At 46.4% G+C, this 16,432-nt stretch overlaps 1 protein-coding gene across 1 annotated transcript; it reads right to left on the reverse strand.

The window, feature by feature from the left end:
* LOC126527499 (monoglyceride lipase-like) lies at positions 1-11,078 on the reverse strand. The gene is made up of 7 exons (XM_055068778.1): positions 10,957-11,078; positions 10,003-10,115; positions 8,475-8,611; positions 7,433-7,537; positions 5,397-5,570; positions 2,193-2,324; positions 1-193 (listed from the first exon to the last, which is right to left on the reverse strand). The coding sequence occupies exons 1-7, from the start codon at positions 11,076-11,078 to the stop codon at positions 2-4; spliced, it is 975 nt and encodes a 324-aa protein (XP_054924753.1). The 3' UTR covers position 1.
* Positions 11,079-16,432: the final 5,354 nt, after the last annotated feature.

Below are 16,432 nucleotides of genomic sequence, written 5' to 3' on the forward strand. Positions count from 1 at the left end.
TTTATGCAGTCGAAGGCATTGCTGTGAGAGTTGCTGCGTCACTCTGCTGTTGATCGGACAAGCGCGGTTGCACTGCCGGTGTCTCCTCCTCGGTGGGAAGCCTCGAAGAGCACCAGTTCACGATGTCTTTCAGGGCTTGCTGGCCGACACCTTCGGGTTCCTTCAGCAGGCTGTGATACGCGTCGCTGTAGATCTGTTGAGCAGGGAGCAAAAAGACAACAACAACAAAGTATATTCACAATAGATTCCGGTAGGCTTGTCCAATTACACTACTTCCCAATATTGTTTGAAATATGCGCTCGTAGGGCAGCATAAGAAGCCAACAAACAAAGACACCAAGGACAACACAGGGGGAAATTACTTGTACTTACTCATTGAATTAAAGAAATGATAAATTAAAGAATGTGGATGGGATAACGGCGCCGCGGTAGCTCAATTGGTGGAGCATCGCATGCGTAATGCGAAGACGTGGGATCGTTCCCCCAACTGCGGGAAGTTGTTTTTTCATCCACTGTAATTTTCAATAATTTATAATTTTTTTAATTCAATGAGTAAGTACGAGTAATTTCCCTTGCGTTGTCCTTGGTGTCTTTGTCTGCTGGCTTCTTATGCAACGATAAATAAATATCGGGCCCCTCGGTTAACCCCTTTTACTCTCGTATAGGGTATATCTTGTCGACACACGAAAGTTCCTGTGCTTCAGTTTGAAGTTCTGAATAGCGATATATTCTCGTATTAGAAACAGAAAAAGAAAACAAAACGCCGACAAATATGGTGCTGCCAAAGCGGGTGGACGTTCCGGCTTCAGCACGGGAGCCTTGTTCCCTACATTCATCCCCATGTTCCTCCCGTTAGTGAAAAATGCTTGCGTGCTAACAATCATAACCAAGGTAACCACCAAACTCGTAGGGCACGTTGAATGACACCGACCAGCACCAGGTATTTTGGCAGGATGTCTCGTACTTGGTGATATTTTAGGTCATGACAGTAGAATGTATGCCACGCGCGGAGGCCTTGCTATATATGGTTTTTATTTCAACTTCAGACGTTTAGCTTCGTAGTCTAAGAAAACAACCTTGAGAGGAACTAGGCAACTAGTCAGAAGCCCTTGGTTTCTGTGTTTCTCCACGGGCCCATGAACTCTATAATTGATTGATCTGTACTTAGGTGATAAATAAAGCTTTGTCAGTATACGTTTACCGAGAACAGTCATTCTAGCCTTCCTGTCAACCTGTATCGGATACACATCGTTGCATTCATAACGCACAGCCATCGACAAATGAACAATGGCCCAATGGTTAGCACGTTGTACGCTTGCCACTTGAGGAAAGATTGGACACCCCCCCCCCTCCCTCGTGGTGCCTTCTCACTCTGTCCCAAGTACTAGACAACAACGAACGCAAGGTTTTAGGCAAACACCCCGGGTGTGACGAAACTTCCAGCTCTCAAAAAATTGCTGCCGTATTACTATATCTACCAACAGAATAGCATTTTTATTCCAATCACTCGATAAATAAATCGACCAATCAAAGAACTTAATCTTCAAACACCTAGAAAACGAATACGGAAATATCTGGACCATTAGCCGAGGAAGGCTAGTTCTTGTTCCTGCAAAAAAAAAAAAAAAAAATATGCAGATTGCTGTATAAATAACAACGTGACAAATAGCCACGATTGAGCATTTCTTGCGGTATAAGTAAAAAGTGAAACGGAAGTAAACAGAACAGAATAATTCAATTACAGGTTCTGGTTTCAGAAAGGGAGCAATTCGATACTTTCCTTGTATTTTCGTGCGGCCTTCATCCCGAGCGGTAACATATTCCAGATTGTTTGAACTGCGGAATTCAATTACTCATTTAGCATATGCATCATTAACGGTTTGACAGGTTAATGTCGCCGTTCCAAGCGCATCTCGTATTGCGCGCCCACAGAGATGGTTTCGGGCACTAGTAAAAGGTCACGCACGAAAGCTCTTGCTTATATAGTGTCCTCGCTGCTTAAGTTTGTCGCAGCCATCGTGAAACTGAATGAGCAAATGTAGAATAACACCGGGAGTGCAGATACCCAAAGCTGCACGGACCCGCTGCAGCCTGAAGAGCTATCGGCCACTTTAGCGGGTGCTATATAGGCAGCGGCACAAATTGCGATGCCGCATGCAACACAACCACGTAGAAATTTCCGCGAACGCGCACCTTGATACTCTTGTCTTTGCTGGGAGCATTCTTGAAGAAACCAAATGAGGCGTCGGGGTCGCACAGCTTGTCACCGGAGCCGTGCTGGATGAAAATTGGCAGCTCCAGAACGTTGACCTCGGCGTGGGCGGCCTGCGATGATGATGGAAGTTTTGGGATATTTGATTATAATTACTTGATTAACGAATGCTTCACATGCGGAATTAATTGCCGCTACAGTTGCACCTGCTACCAAAACAAAAACTCCGGTTCACCTCTAATGGTATTTCATATAGATGACAAGGCAACGCACTTTGAACCTGACGGCGAACGAAGAGAAAGCTCGATGTTGCTAGGGGAAGGCTTGAAAAGTTCCACTGTGCTACGAAGTTGCTTTGGACTCTGGAGCTTCCGCTTAAGCGTATATAAGTACTTGTCGGAGCGTATGCTTTAAGTTGAATTCGTTCACGTAGTTGCTCGTTTATGTAGTTATTCGTTCACCCTGGTTCTTTAATTCGGCGTTGTTGAGTGGGTCAATGTACGTGACTATCACGTAACTTGGAGAGGTGGGTGAGGAAGCTTGAAGAAATGGCGGAGACGCGTAAGTTTGACACGTTCGTACATATATTAAGGAAGTAAAGTATGTTTAATAGACACTATTTTAGCACTTTAACAAGATGCATAAGATGAAAAGCATTAGCAATAGAAGCACTTAGGCGGAAATGATTTAACAATTAAAGCACTCGGGACCCACCAATGAAAATAAAAGAAATAGGTGAAGTTGAGCTGCTACAGTACAGAATATCGAGGCTATTCCCATCTATATTGTTTCGGTCACGTGAATGCAGAAATTTCCATCTGTGTAACTGTCACTGCCCAGCAGACCTCCGCAGAGCTCCTTTCGGTATATTCACGCGAGCCCTTTCGGTAAGCCTCACGAGAGCCCTTATGCATGGTCTTCAACCTCCTTTTTTTTTTTTTTCATATGAAATTGACGTTTAAGCAATCAAACCAAAAATTCATTCCAAATATAAGTCAGATTCAGGCAGAACTGTGTGGGCGTGATTAAATCGTATTCTCGCACGTAAACTTTCGTGAAACTTTTGCACTAATTTGATCTGCTTCGCTATGTCATCACTGCCGACGAAAAAGCAACCGTGAAACTTTACACTAATTTGATCTATTTCGCTGTGTCATCACTGAGGTGGAAAAAAGCACCCGTGAAACTGTACACTAATTTGATCTATTTCGCTGTGTCAACCTTGAGGACGAAGAAGCACCCGTGAAACTTTACAATAATTTGATCTATTTCGCTGTGTCATCACTGAAGACGAAAAGCACCCGTGAAGTGCGCTTCGGATCCGGCAATATGACAAGAAAAAAGTCCAGGATGCGGCATTAACGTGTCAGCCCACGACCCGCCGTGGTAGCTGCAGGTCGCGGGTTTGGCCCCCGGTTCGGGGCCGCCGCAGTTCGAAGGAGGTGAAATGCAAAAAAAAATAGAAGATTATACTTAGATTTAGGCGCGCTTAACGAATTCCAGATGGTCAAAGCTAATCTAGAGTTTCCCACAACGGCGTGTACCTGATTTATTTATTTATTTATTTATTTATTTATTTATTTATTTATTTATTTATTTGCTTCGTAACAGTACAGTGTAACAGGAGGCGGAGGGAAAAGCCGCTCAAATGACGGCTTGAGGGATCCTCCGCCCCCTTTGTGAACAATGGCAGCAGCTGAAAGACATCACAATATCACAGCATCTTTTTCTCTCTTTTTTAATGTGACACATTGTTTTACGTAAAGATCAAGACATGAAGGAAAACTGAAAACATATTTTATACATAGCTTATACAACGAAGAAAATTGCTGCAATCTTCTGCACTTAAACAAATAATCACCTCATAATCATATCGTACATCATATCGTACGCTATCCTACATGTCAATCACTTTGTTTAGATAAAGAAGAGTAGTTGTTGTTTCTTTTTTTTTTTTTTTACCATAACTAACATGAGGAGACGGTTACTTTCGCCCCGTATGAACATACCGCTTTTTGGCCCCTCACCGTATTATATATTCAAAAAGAAAAAAATTTCGCGTTCGCAGCAAACCATTCGGTAGTAAGAAATAAATTGATTAGCTATTTCGTCCCTGACCTGTCTTCGGGTCTATACAGGGTGATCACATTTAAGTTTTATGTAATTTAAAAAATAACCTGCTGCGCATGACTAATTCTTGTCCTTGAGCTTAATTACTCGAAGAGGCGGACATTTCTTGCACGAGAAATGAAAAGATGAAAAGAAGAATGATAGGTGTAACATTAAGGGATAAGAAAAGAGCAGATTGGGTGAGGGAACAAACGCGCGTTAATGACATCTTAGTTGAAATCAAGAAAAAGAAATGGGCATGGGCAGGACATGTAATGAGGAGGGAAGATAACCGATGGTCATTAAGGGTTACGGACTGGATTCCGAGGGAAGGGAAGCGTAGCAGGGGGCGACAGAAAGTTAGGTGGGCAGATGAGATTAGGAAGTTTGGAGGGTCAACATGGCCACAATTAGTACATGACCGGGGCAGTTGGAGAAGTATGGGAGAGGCCTTTGCCCTGCAGTGGGCGTAACCAGGCTGATGATGATGATGATTCAACTAATTAACAAGAATCCACTAATTAGCGTTAGAATTATTAACTTTACGGCAATTATTGCAATTTACGAACTGTAGCCAGGGAGTTTGCGAGGCGCATCCACTTGGAATGAATTTCCAGAATGACGCCAGTTTGGAGATATGCGCCATCAAACTCGGCGTAAAAAAGCGCTGTTGTTCCACTTACCTCTTTAACGACAACGCTCTTTTTTGCATGGAAGCACAAAAGTAACTGGAACGCGCACGTATTTCGTTCCACACTTAGAGAAATAATGTCTCGAAACTGGCGTCATCCTGGAAAGTCTTTTCAAGTGGATGCGTCTTGCAAGCTCACTGGTGCAAATTCATTAATTACAATGTTTACAGTAAATTGATTAATTAAGAAGTTAATTAGGGAATTTGTCTCGCCTAGTTCAATGTGTGTTTCTATTTCTCGTGCTAGTAATGTCCTCCTCTTCGAATAAGCCAGCTCAAGAACGACAATTTATGCTGTCTGCCACAGGCGATTTTTGTAACAGTTCCATAAAACGTAAAAAACGATCATTCGTATTAAGCAGGACAAGGCAGAATAGGCCCTCACCTCGAGCGCACTGAAGATGGCGGCTGCCCAGCCCGCACTCACGTTGCCGCGGTAGCGCAGGGGGTCGTCGTTCATCTGCTTGACGGCCACGGGGTCCCGGCACGCCAGCTCGACGGCCGTCTTGGCTATGGGAAGGCTGGGCAGCAGACGACCCAGAACGCGAACTAGGTTCGCCTACACAGAGTAAAGCCCCTTGCTGAGCACGTAGTTCCCAGCTACTATGGCCACACTTCTACGTAAGTGGAATGCAATAAAACTGCCCTGTGGTTTGGCTATTCCAGAGCCCAAAGAGGTGGAGGGGAGTAGGAACAGGTGTTCGAAACCAACAGAATTTAATTTAACAAAATCACGAGGACACTTAAACACTTCTTGTGCGTTGCGAATGCGAAAGCATTACTCTCCAATTGAACGCCGCTGAGAGGTCCTTCGAGTTATGGGCTGAGCTACTCGCGGGCAAGCGAGAGCGTTTAGGCGCTTGCTGAGAGAGGGCTTGCGCGGGCAAGGAGCGTGCGGATAACGCAGGTTTCCGAGAGTGAGAGCGAGGATGACGTGGCGTCGCGGCAACGCCCTCTCCCCTCACGCAACACCTGGCGCGCTATCGCCACAGCAGGTGTTCCTTCTCGCCCCACTCTTGTCCGTTGAGGCGCAGCTCGGGACATGGCGTCGCAGACAATGGGAATTTAGGTGCCGTTTTCCGCTCGTCCAGACGACAGACGACAGACGCCGGCTTTTTGGTGGCTATGGTGTTAGGCTGCTGAGCACAAGGTCGCGGGATCGAATCCCGGCCACGGCGGCCGCATTTCGATGGGGGTGCGAAAACACCCGTGTACTTAGATTTAGGTGCACGTTAAAGAACCCCAGGTGGTCGAAATTTCCGGAGTCCTCCACTACGGCGTGCCTCATAATCAGAAAGTGGTTTTGGCACGTAAAACCCCATAATTTAAATTTTTTTTCGCTCAATGGACCGTTTGACGCTTTCGCATCAATATATTAAAGGAAATTCTGTCGCAGCGAACGTTCCTCTGTTATAGAAATGCTGTCTTTATTTATTTCTTCCTTCCTTTTTTTAATCAAGTGTAGACATTTTTTTACAAAAGTGCGCGTGCCTCAGTCAACATTGTTCATAATTGGTGAAAATGATCAATTCGCAAAGTCACGCAGCCATTTGAAGCCAAAGGTAGGAAGCTTAGGCAGATATTAAGCGGCCCGAACCGCTATAGCTCCAGTGCCCGTAGACATTCACTAGCCCATGAATTATCTCTAGTAATTTATGCTCCAAATATATGTTCGAAACGAAACTTTACCTCGCGGTGTGTCTTAGTTTCTATTACAATGTGTGTTGGACACAATGGCGCATGTGAAATAAGGAATGCACATTCTGGGTGTTTTACTTTCTAGTTCGCGTTTTACTCCAACGTGATAGCAGACAGAAGGGTGTAGATTCCAGAAGGGTGTAGATTTGGGCACATTAGCAAACCATACCTTAACCGGCTGGATGATCAGCGTAAAAAAAAATTAAGCTATCAGCGCTTATTTAAGCCTTGTCTTTTAAGGCTTATTTTTGTTACGCTGACCTGAACGACAATTGAGCTACGCTAAATGCGTTACAAGAAGTACTTACTTTCTGGTCAATCTACGAATAACTGCGCTTTCAATATGTTAAAGTAAGAGGACAGAGCATCTATAGGCATAGCGATAAATCTCGTATTGCGCAGTGATTGTGTGGTATATCCACCACTGCCAAGTGTCGTTTGAGAGTTTGCGCCTCCGTTGTTTAATTTGTTCGCTCCTTGTTAAAGAGGCTACACATAACGCCCTCGCAGAGATTCGACAGTTGCCGAACAATGTAAGGGGTGCGCTGACGAAGACAAGTATACCCTTGCTGACACGTTGGCTCATAAAAGGGGCTTCATTCGTCTCCGGGTCGTTCATCGCTTCGAGTGTCCCGCTTCCCGCGTACCTCTGTGCAGTCGCAGAGAAGAAGGCTGGACGCCAAGTTTAATAAGACACGCATGATGAAGACTATATACAGTCACCTTGAACCACGAGACCTGTTCAACGCCCAAAAGTGGCGCCAGCAGCACCATGCCTGCGAAGTCCTTGGGTCGGCGCTGGACAGCTCGGACGACGAGGAGGCCACCCTGCGGGAACAAGGCGGTGGGACCGCACGAGTGACCTTCCAGAACTCGCGAGTTGCCAACAAGGAATTGCGATTGTTCGGCTTTCAGAGTAGGCGAAGGCACAATGAACGCGGTTGAGGAGCTTTTCTGTCCTGGTACGTATGCCTATAGGTAATTGAAACCTGACTTTCAGAACTCGCGAGTCGCGAAGAAGGAATTGCGACTGTTCGGCTTTCAGAGTAGGCGAACGCACGACGAACGCGGTTGAGGAGCTTTTCTGTCCTGGTACGTATACCTAGAGGCGATTGAAACCTGACTTTCAGAACTCGCGAGTCGCCAAGAAGGAACTGCGACTGTTTCTTTGACGTGGCCTAACTCGAATTACGCAAGCCACGTTTGTAATCGTGCTTGCCAGTTATTTACTGTACAGCATCAAAGATTCTGACTCTGACAAGCGGCCTGCTTCAGAAAGTGGTACACCCTTAAAGAAAAAATTCGTAGTAGTTACTACCGAGTGCCACACCATTTGCTACGTTAGTATAGCTGCAGTTGGTGACGATAGAGTTAGTAACATAACTGACTAAAAAAGGTATAGGCACTGTTACTAGTGGGTCTCAGCTACCAATTCCAAACGCAGTTATCACTGTCTGATACAAAGACACCTCTGCTGTACATATCAGACCAGCTGGGGCGTATTCCACAGTGTGTCCGATGTATGTTTATAGAATAGAAAGTTTGAATCCGGTGTGGTGCTAACGGCGTTCGGAATTTGTAGCTGACGCCAATTAGTACCAGTAACTACCTTGTTTAGTCAGTTATGTTACTAACTCTATCGTTACCAACTGCAGTTATTCAAAGGTAGCAAGTGGTGACGGTAGGTAGCAACTACTGCGACCCTCTTTTTTTAAAAGTGTATGAGCAGATCTCATCTTTAAAGGGCCCCGAAAGCCACGCTAACCATAGAATAGCCCACGAGGTAGACAGGCTTGCCCGAGGACTTGGCCCGGACGGTGTCCACGTGACTCAAGATGTCATCCACGTACACGTCGGCTGACGTCACTGTTGCCCGGGGCCCATCGCTCTTTCCGTGGCCGACTGCGGCGGGCAAAGTGAAAATGCTTCGTCGTCAGGGCAACACGGCAACCTAGAAGTGTTCAACTGTTAACCTAGCAGCCTAGCCTAACAACCTAGCTTTCTTCTAGGCTATCTCACATTGTACGTTACCCATCAGTCGCCAGCAGAGTCAAAAGCACTGAAGTTTCTAATGCCGCGCAGCTCAGCAGAGGGAGTAGCGGAACGTAGGCGTATGTACGTGCAATAACGACTGTTAACAATGTCTGCGTGTCAAGAAAGGAAACTTCGCCGTCCACCACATGCGGCTTTCCGCTAAATTCCCTTCACTGATCTTCCTGTCACTGGGCGACGATTTCACTATTTCATTTATTGTGACAGTCGTCTAGTACTTAATGTATGAAATGTCCTAACGTACGCGTGTCAGGTCTCGCTTCTACGCAAATTTTGTGCATTCCTGGTATAAGTGCCTCTGAGTTCTACGAAACGCTTCCGAAGAAACTATATGTTCGGTTAATTGTCCCGCTCCACTCCGCCTATAATCATGTTGCAGCTGACGACCTGCGCGTTCCCGAGATCGACATTGCAGATTTACAAATATCTCTTTTCTCTCTCTTCCTTGTTTCTCGTTTTGATAGCTGTATCCCTATCCTCCATGTCCGCTGCCGAATCCTTGCATTCCACAACGCGTAAACCCACCACCTCCTGAGTTTCATCTATGAATGGAAATGAACTTCAGAATAGTCTCACTTATCCTGACTTATTCGCTTCGAGGTTGGTCATAAGCACTGTGCAAGACCTACTCCACAGTTTTGTGGCAGTAATTTGGTTCTAACTCTATCGTCAAAGGCGATGAATCGAATCGCCCGCTCGCGTCATTTGCTTCAATAATCGACACCATACTGCTTTCATTTCTGCTGCTGCTGATGGTCAGTTCTTCCAGTGTCTTCTCTGATTTTCTTGTTTCATTTTCTTTATTCTTATCGTCCAGTAATGACAATAATCGAAAGACTTAACACAAAAGAGAAACTTATTTGGGTCCATCACTCTGTGTACATGTTCGTATTTTTCAGCACAAACTCAACTCAGCAAATGTGCGAGACTAGCTTGCCCATCGGTCATTCCTCATGTAGCAACAACTCTGACTCGCTCTCACTCGCACACGGATGATATATTCTGCCCCGTTCTAAGATGCACTGAAGATAATAGAAACTTGATAGAACTGACAAGGATTCGCACTATCAAGAGGTAGGCGTAGGAAAAATGGACACAAGATCATGAACCGTACGAAGGCCAACACAATTGTCGTGCTGCCCTTATCGCTGGCCTATAAGCTTCTGCGATATGCAGACGTTGTGTGCCCATGTGCAAACGTTTGGAGCCCGAACATCTCTGGCCACAGTGTGTCAACTTGCCGTGGTCGTGAGCGAACACGTAGCAGCCGAGTCCGACCAGCGCCCGAGCCAGGGCGTCGTAGCTGGGGTCGTGGCAGTGCTCGGCGTAGCCGTGGGCAAGGAACACCAGCGCCCTGCGTGAAGGTGAAGTTGTCATTCCGCAATTGCAATTATGACGACGATCATCTCAAGAAATGGCGCAAATCAACAATGTGGGGAGGGTTAGAGGGGAGGGGGAGGCTACGCCCAGAATCTTATGGTAGTGGGAAAGTGAAAAGATGAATGAAATTGTAAAGTAAACGTGAGTGAATCAATGGAATGACTAAGAGAGTAGAGTCAGTCTTTCGTAAATTCCGCGAGGGTTCAAAGCTCTAGGAACTGCAATGGTGTTTTAGAATAGACAAGTGAGGTCCTATACACAGCGCCTCCAACAGCGTATTAAGAAAGGAAAAAAAATTGTCGGCTGCCCGAAAGGAATGGGAAGATACAAAGGAATGGGCCGCACAGTGCCAAGTTCAGGGTCAAACCCGCCAACGGCGCCCTCTGATCGCCGGTTGAGGTCATGACCTCCTTTATTAAGATTACAAAGAATATTGTAGAGGAGGTCGTGGTTCAGGTACACAATAACGAGCTTACGCTCGCAAGACACAGCAAGGCACGCGTCATGGGGAAGGCGAACTCTGTGTTTGCTGCGGCCCGGTATTGTGGCGCTCTTTCACGCACTAAGCGATTCATGGCTGTTGCTTTTGATGTTTCGGCGCATAATAACACGCGCATGTCCGTGTGTGTATGTGTTTGTATACATTGCTATCAGAAGTAACATTTTACAGGGTTACAGATCTCGGAGGCGCATATGACACACAAGAGGCTTCAGACAAGAGGCTTTGCGAAGCAATACGAACACTACGTATGACTTGTAATTGCAAGAAAAAAGGAGGCGTTCCTAAGCTACAGTAGCACACGAGGAGAGCTCACGACCTCGGCTCTGCGTCAGCACTCCAGGACTTGCAGACAATGTTTTGGCCGCCACTGTTGAGGAAGGAAACGCTGTCGTCGACCCGGACGAGCTGGCTCGACGCTGTCGGTGAAGCGCTCATTTTGGGACGCGTTTCGATATGTAGAATCTTCTTCTCCTTCTGGTTATCGAATGGCACCTACCCGCTATTGGCAAGTGGCCAATTATCAGATGGCAAGAATACAAAAGCATTATGCAGATCCAACGCACACGCTGGCGTCTGTGTGGGTCGAAGCTTTATTGAAGCGGGTAATTAAGCCACACTCTACTGACGGGGATGCGCACCACTGTGTTTACTTTCATCCTACGCAACGTATAATCTCATACAATGTTTATATTTATCCAGCACAGAGATCGCAACTTCAACCTCATGCAATATTTTCCCTACCCCACGTGCAAAAGCTAACCGGAAACTCGCATCTGGTTAAGCTCCCTGCCTTTCCTTTCTATCTTTCTCTATCATGCAATGTTCATGTTTATGCGAAAGAAAGATCTGTGGGTCAACCCCGTTGGCTTTCGGACGTGAGTCATTGAAGGTACCAGAGCACTCGCTGGTTTCCGCGGATCTTGCAGAAAATAATACAGAATTCGCGTCGCGCATACAATCAGATTACACAAGGCGCAGCTTCAACAGACAGCGGATAGAACCGTCGATAACATTCCAGAAGCTTCCGATGCATGCAGGCGCGTACTGCGCTGAGCGATAATGTTTAACATTTGTTAGACGCTGAACAGCGGTCACCGAAGAAAGATGAAGCACGCGTGTCAGTATCCACGCCTTACGGGTAACCAGCGCTCACCGGGAGGCGCTACGGCAGCTTAAGCATGGTTTAAGTGTGTAACTTAAATATGCTGACACACTCTAAGAACAGTTTACACCCTTTGGCTTGCCCCTTCTGCCACACAACGATAATCGTCATCTGCCTTGATACGTTTCCTTTCTTTAACGCTGCGAGCCCGGAACTTTCCAGTAACGAACGGCACGCGCGTTATCAGAAGGGGCACTCCAAAGGGTGTAAACTGTTCTATGCTGATAACGCGCGTGCTGTTCGTTACTGGAAAGTTCCGGGCTCGCAGCGTTAAAGAAAGGAAACGCATCAAGGCAGATGACGATTGTCGTTGTGTGGCAGAAGGGGCAAGCCAAAAGGTGCAAACTGTTCTTAGAGTGCACCGTCGGGTAGGGATGCCACAAGGATGGCACGACATATTTAGCAATAACGGACGCGCGCCTTTATCCACGTTTGCAGGTTACGTACACTCGACGCAGGAGTTGTGTAAGTTAGTGCAAAATGAACAAAGACGGAGTATTTTTTTTTTTTTGAGTTGCTCAGCATTACATTTGTGGGATTTGACATGTAGGCAGATGTAGTGATGCTCAACTTCGTTGCCCTCTCGCAAAATTGCTGATATTGCGCAATGTTTATTACTTTCGCGCAAATGCCATAGTGTCTTTTGTTGTGTTTTTCATTTTGCTCTTTGATTACTCTTTTTTTTTCTTTGTCTCGAGAAGTAAGATTATGTTCTGTATTTTGTCGTGCTGTATACAATTCTAATGTGTGTTTTTATTTTTTGTTTTTGATTTATCTCTTGCTTTATATTTCGAGAAGTCGTCTTTCTGCTAAGTTGCGCATAGCTCCTGTAGTCTTTTTGATTGATTGATTGATTGATTGATTGATTGATTGATTGATTGATTGATTGATTGATTGATTGGTTGATTGATTGATTGATTGATTGATTGATTGATTGATTGATTGATTGATTGATTGATTGATTGATTGATTGATTGATTGATTGATTGATTGATTGATTGATTGATTGATTGTGAAAATTTAAATGAACAAAGTGGCTGATAGCATGGCCAGAACGGCCACCAAGTGGTTCGAACAAGGAATGTCCGCTGAAGCCAACGTTTCCGACAGAGGGGCCTGTCTCCGTCAGGACAGCAGCTCCTATCCTTAGCAGCGTTTATGGAAGCGTAGCTCCACCCTCCCCCACCCTCGGTTGGTTGAGGAGGATGAGAATGGGCTCCATGCGCTTGAACGTATGAATCTTTTTTTTTTTACGTTTTTGTGAACCCTGTTTGCTGGAAGAACCAGCAGCAGTACCTGTACATTTTCTCTCTATACTTGGTGCTTTCACGAAGTCTGCCAAAAGATTTGTAAGAGTCGCCTATGGCAGCACAACTCTAGTCCTCTAGTTGGATTACTCGAAGAGGCGGGACATTATTCCGGATTACGGAGAAATTGAAATGCGTGTTCGACATGATTCCGAACATTTTACCGATTAAGTTTCAACTTATTGAGGCACTCGTTTGAAGTCGAAGCTTTGCAATTCCCGCTCGCCTTTCTGCCTTTTCTGTCTGCAAGCGAGAAGCCTGGTTCTTCAGAAAATGCAATAATCGTGAGTGAATTAAAGTTAACCGCGGGAATCTCGATCTTCTGCGCGGATCTCCTTTCGTGTATCGTTTACCTGTTTATCTGCTTCGCCGGTCTTACTGAGAAGATTCCGGCCAGCCTACACGTCGGCGCACGTCACCCAGTTCAACGCAAACAAGATTCCCGTGTAATTGCAGCCTGGAAGACATCGATAATAAGTCGAGAAAGTGTCGGCTCAATTATGTTTGAGGGCAGGGTACCTCCATACGCGCGCCCGCACACCTTTCTACCTACTTGGGGGCAAAAGACGAAAACGGCCGCTCACGACCAATTTGTTGCTAGGCCAATAAGGGCTTGAATGAGTAAAGAGCAAGGCGCAATAGACCAGGACAGAAGAACACAAACGACAGGACCGGCGTCGTTTGCGTTCTTCTTCTGTCCTGGTCTATTGCGCCTTGCTCTCTACTCATTCAATCATGAACCAACTAGCCAAAGCAAGTGTTTTACTTGACCAATAAGGGCAATAGACGGCCATTGGACGACAACATCTTCCGACTATACACGAACGTGCGTCTGGACACACGCGTTATTCTAAAACGAAATACGGCCACTCTCATTGCGTGAAGACGTCGAACGGACCGCTGTTTATATATAGTATAGTTCAACACTCCCGCGCTGGCGTGGCCGTGTGAGACCTTGAAGCTGGCAGGATGAGGAGGTGCACATTCTGAGTGCCTCCGCTTAGCCCCCGGGCATCACCTCATTATGTCGTAGCTTCTGCTTCCATTAAAGCCCACGTTACAGCATGCCATTAGGACAGCCTGCACCCGCCGCGGTGCGTTTGAATCGGTCCCGATCGCACATATAGCAGGCAGCAAACACAACGCCTGGGGCCCCTTGTTTCACCTGGGATTGTTAAGTGGCCGCCGTCGATGGCTGCAGAGTGAAGACCGCGAACGTGGGGCATTCGTGAGCAGACTGCACTAATACATGATGGGGCGGGGGGGTTAGGGGGGGGGGGGAGGGTCACACCACAGCTAGGCACTTAGCGCGAAGAAAGCTTATCTGGTGCACATTTGCAAGTCTTTCGAAGAACGATAGCTTTCTTCTCGCCTTTCCAAACCGCTCTATATATCAAAAACAAAAAAGTTGGCTCTTTTTTTTTTTTTTCTAGAAAAACTACCCATTTCCTTCCATATCCAGTCAGAGTGTTAAGAGTGTTCTCTTTGTGGCGCCTGTCTCCGCTACAACAAATTATAATTCAACTGCAAGATAAGAAGCTAATTTGAAGCCGTGCTTTTTTTTTTTTTACAATAAAGTACAAATATGGAGATAAAACATGTTTACGAGTCACTCTCTGATGCTTCGCCCAAGCTTCGCGGCTAGCCCCCCGAGGTCATATTACCGTACTCAGATGTACTAATGACACTGCTGCATTTTCTTCCAGGTCCAGGAAAACGGCTGACTTCAGGTGTCAATGCCCACGTTATCGACTAAGCGCAAAACATGCCCTACAAATACCGGTTACCTGATTGTTCAGTCAAGGAGCATAAGCTCCAAACCGAGGACACCCCAACGTTTCTTAGTAGTGCGAGGCTCCAGAAGGGAAATTCCCGCCATGTCAACACATTCCTTCCTCGAAGTTGTTTGTGCTCACAGAGTTCAAAAGCCTCTTAAATGAGGAATTAGCTCAGTTGCGCAAGGGTTCGACCATGAAGAAAGTTGATCGCCGGACTGGAGACTCTTTGCAACCGTTTCTTTGGTGAACTACCGGCGGCATAAAGTTCATTCATTCATTCATTCATTCATTCATTCATTCATTCATTGACATGAAAGTAGTGGACTTCGGATACCGCTCTCCTCACGCTTTGTTTCTGGACGCGTTGCGTTTCCGTCGGGGGTTTAAATTTGCCACGTCCTTAGAGGATCGCAAGGTTGCTTGGGATTTCATTCGTCTTTGGGGTTGCATAAGTGGCGTTTTGACACCTCAACTAGCCCACAGGGCACGCTCCTTCTGAACCGAATGACGCTTGTACAAACTTGCAAACGTAAAGGAGGCACATCACCGGGTAAACACGCCTAGAATACAATACTAAATTTTTACAATGACATTTAAAAAAAAACAAAGAAGATTACGCGCGAAGGTCGCTGACATGACGTCATGTGGTTTTCGTGGCACCATGGCGCCGGTCTCGCATACGTCATCACCTGTTTACCGCTTTGACTACACGACGCGTCTTGGTTTAGTGCCGAGGGTCCTCTTCGGCTTGAAGCTATAAGCAAATGTGGCACTTGGAGGAAAGAAACTCCACTTCTGTGTACAAGAGACAGGCCCGACGGCCTCGCGACCCGACCAGCCGAGATAACGATAACACCTCTCCGTGAGAGGTCATTACCCGGCGGTTGTCAACACTGGCACGCGTCGCCTTCCTGTAGCGAACGCTGGGCACGGAGCGTTGCTGAAAGTACCTGGCACACGGCGTTAATGAAAGCAAACGTTCTCAAAAGCCGTGACGATCGCGGTTGAGATGACAATATTGCACCACTTAAGCTGCAAAATGTTATAAACCCTAACTTCCTCATCGTGCGAAGTTTGAGTTAACAAAAAAAAAATGCGGTGACAGTGACAGTGACAAGAACTTTATTAGAGTGTCCTGAGGAACTCGATTGGGGGGACCGAAGGCTCCCCGATCAAGTTGTTGGCTCCGCCCACGACGGGACAGGGAGGTGGTGACTCTCCGCGACGTCGCGGGCCCTCTGGACGGCCTGTAGTTGGTTTGTGAAATCAGAGCTCTTCAGCAAGGCGTCCCACTTGGACTTGTTATGAAAGTCGGAGCCCGCGTTGTACGGGCACAGCCAGAGCGTGTGGTCGAAGGAGCAGCACGCGTGACCGCATTTGGAGCACGATTGCGGGAAGTTCGGGTCTATCCAACTCAGCGCTCTAGGGGTGAGGTAGGATCTCGTCTGTAAAAGTCTGAAAGTAACAGCCTGAGCCCTGTTCAGTTCCGGGCTGGGGGGAGGGAATTTTCTCCTGCTTTGTCTGTAATGTGATGTAATTTCA

The sequence above is a fragment of the Dermacentor andersoni genome, chromosome 9 (genome assembly GCF_023375885.2).
Source record: "Dermacentor andersoni chromosome 9, qqDerAnde1_hic_scaffold, whole genome shotgun sequence".
Taxonomy (NCBI): Eukaryota; Metazoa; Arthropoda; class Arachnida; order Ixodida; family Ixodidae; genus Dermacentor; species Dermacentor andersoni.

Excerpts from the sequence above, each read along its gene's own strand:
- LOC126527499 (XM_055068778.1), bottom strand. The coding sequence starts at position 11,078 with ATGAGCGCTTCACCGACAGCGTCGAGCCAGCTCGTCCGGGTCGACGAC. Across the intron at positions 5,571-7,432 it reads AACAGGTCTCGTGGTTCAAG|GCGAACCTAGTTCGCGTTCT; the intron begins GTGACTGTATAT and ends TACTCTGTGTAG. Across the intron at positions 2,325-5,396 it reads CCATCTTCAGTGCGCTCGAG|GCCGCCCACGCCGAGGTCAA; the intron begins GTGAGGGCCTAT and ends TCATCATCGCAG.